The 1,739-nt window shown below is 38.1% G+C and overlaps 1 protein-coding gene across 1 annotated transcript; it reads right to left on the bottom strand.

Moving 5' to 3' along the window:
• Nucleotides 1-249: 249 nt before the first annotated feature.
• Nucleotides 250-1,530, bottom strand: LOC145018809 (glutathione S-transferase F11-like). The gene is made up of 3 exons (XM_078976658.1): nucleotides 1,306-1,530; nucleotides 1,018-1,066; nucleotides 250-887 (listed from the first exon to the last, which is right to left on the bottom strand). Exons 1-3 carry the CDS (start codon nucleotides 1,456-1,458, stop codon nucleotides 436-438), a joined length of 654 nt encoding a protein of 217 aa, XP_078832784.1. The 5' UTR covers nucleotides 1,459-1,530; the 3' UTR covers nucleotides 250-435.
• Nucleotides 1,531-1,739: the final 209 nt, after the last annotated feature.

Consider the following 1,739-nt stretch of genomic DNA (forward strand, 5'->3'; position numbering starts at 1 on the left):
TCTAGCATTTAGTTTAATCAAAACGCTCCAAATCCAAATGCTACTTCATGTAGCGTTTAACAAAATGCTACAAGCTACCTGCTAGTTTTGCCGAGCACGCCCCTTATCCACCCGGGTTCATTTCATGGTAGACGAAATACTTTCATCATGCCTATTAAATCTTTTATTTTTTCTCTATTCCTTGTGTTCACTTGCGTAGGTAGATACAACTAGCACTCATCGAGTAATAAAATTATAAAAACAAACGTATTAGTATCAAACTCATGTATCATATGACACAAATTTATGTCCATATAATGTCAAATTGTCGACGTTATTTGACACCAATGATATCAAACAGTAATAGTAACAATCACTTGATAAAATACAAAGAAACCCCATTCAACACCATAACACAAACCGAAAACCTTCATGTTCCAAGAAGATCCACCAAGATCATGCATTTTGCATTTCGACCACCTTTTTCCAACAAGGTCGGGTAGAGATTTCTTCCCACCATCGTCCAACATTCTTCCTTGACTTGAACAATTCAGCCCTGTTAGTTTTCTCCACCAAGTATTGGGTGTTAGGTAGGTGAGAGAGATCAGCCAATGTGAACTCATCACCTGCTAAGTATCGACTCACACCAAGCCTCTTCTCATAGACATTAAGAACTTTTAAAAGCTTTGATTCGTTTTGTTTGATCAATGCCTCATCTTGTTTCATTTTCATTCGTGGAGCAAAAAATAACTGAAAGGTGAGAATTGAGCTTGGGGGATTGAAGCTTTGTGATTCTGCTTCTAGCCATTGATCGATTGAAGCTTTTACCAATGGGTTTGTTCCAAATAGGCCAATGGTTCCTTTGTTTTGGTACTTTTCTGCTATATATCGACATATGGCTCTAGATTCTGTAATCCACACAAAGAATCCATTAATTCTCAGTATTTTATCTGATAATGACGCTCTGATTCAATCGTAAATAAGTAGCATCGCTTATATAAGTTTCTGACGCACACATACACATAGACGAGGATATACCAAATAGGGTGATTTCATCGTCTTGAAATGCCGGAACTTGGCCAAAGGGCTGTATCAGAAAGAGCAATAAAGAGAGGTGAATTGCGATTCTCTTTCAAGCATTTAAACAAACAGTTAGAATCCATGAGTTACTTGAATCAGTTTACACCAAAATCGTAAACGGTGCAATTACCCGCGACACTAAGATTCAAGACAGGTAATTCGACAAGAAAAACGAGCTGCATTAAACTCAAATTTCCCTCCAGAATGATTAAACGACGAATAACGAGAGTAAGCCATTATATGTACCTGAATTTTAAGGTAATCAGGTTTCTTTTGTTCGCCTTTCGCCATGCTGATGGGTACAAGCTGAAATGGGACATCTTTCTCAAGGAGACAGGCCAAGACCCTTGACACGGCGGTCGAGAATGGTGGTCCGTACACCTTCACCGGCGTAGCCATTGAAGTAGCGGATAAGTCAATTGGATGAGTTCGGTTTCTGTTTTATGGGCGAAAAGGTTGGAGCGAGGCTCATCACGTGATTTAACATGAATGGGTTCCCTGCTTATCACGTGATTATACATAAGGTTGATTCCCTGATGGATATACTAATCTTGTATTTTAGAATTTAGACTAAAGTATTTGAGTTTGAAGGATAAACACAGAAGAGAAAATAAGGCCCATTTAACGTTTTATCATCCTGATCTATGAAATTTATAGATATTACAAGAAAACTTTAGCAT

The sequence above is a fragment of the Lactuca saligna genome, chromosome 9, assembly GCF_052625555.1.
Source record: "Lactuca saligna cultivar CGN05327 chromosome 9, ASM5262555v1, whole genome shotgun sequence".
NCBI classification, from domain to species: Eukaryota; Viridiplantae; Streptophyta; class Magnoliopsida; order Asterales; family Asteraceae; genus Lactuca; species Lactuca saligna.

Excerpts from the sequence above, each read along its gene's own strand:
- LOC145018809 (XM_078976658.1), bottom strand. The coding sequence starts at position 1,458 with ATGGCTACGCCGGTGAAGGTGTACGGACCACCATTCTCGACCGCCGTG. Across the intron at positions 1,067-1,305 it reads CTGATTACCTTAAAATTCAG|CCCTTTGGCCAAGTTCCGGC; the intron begins GTACATATAATG and ends TTTCTGATACAG. Across the intron at positions 888-1,017 it reads CGATGAAATCACCCTATTTG|AATCTAGAGCCATATGTCGA; the intron begins GTATATCCTCGT and ends TGTGGATTACAG.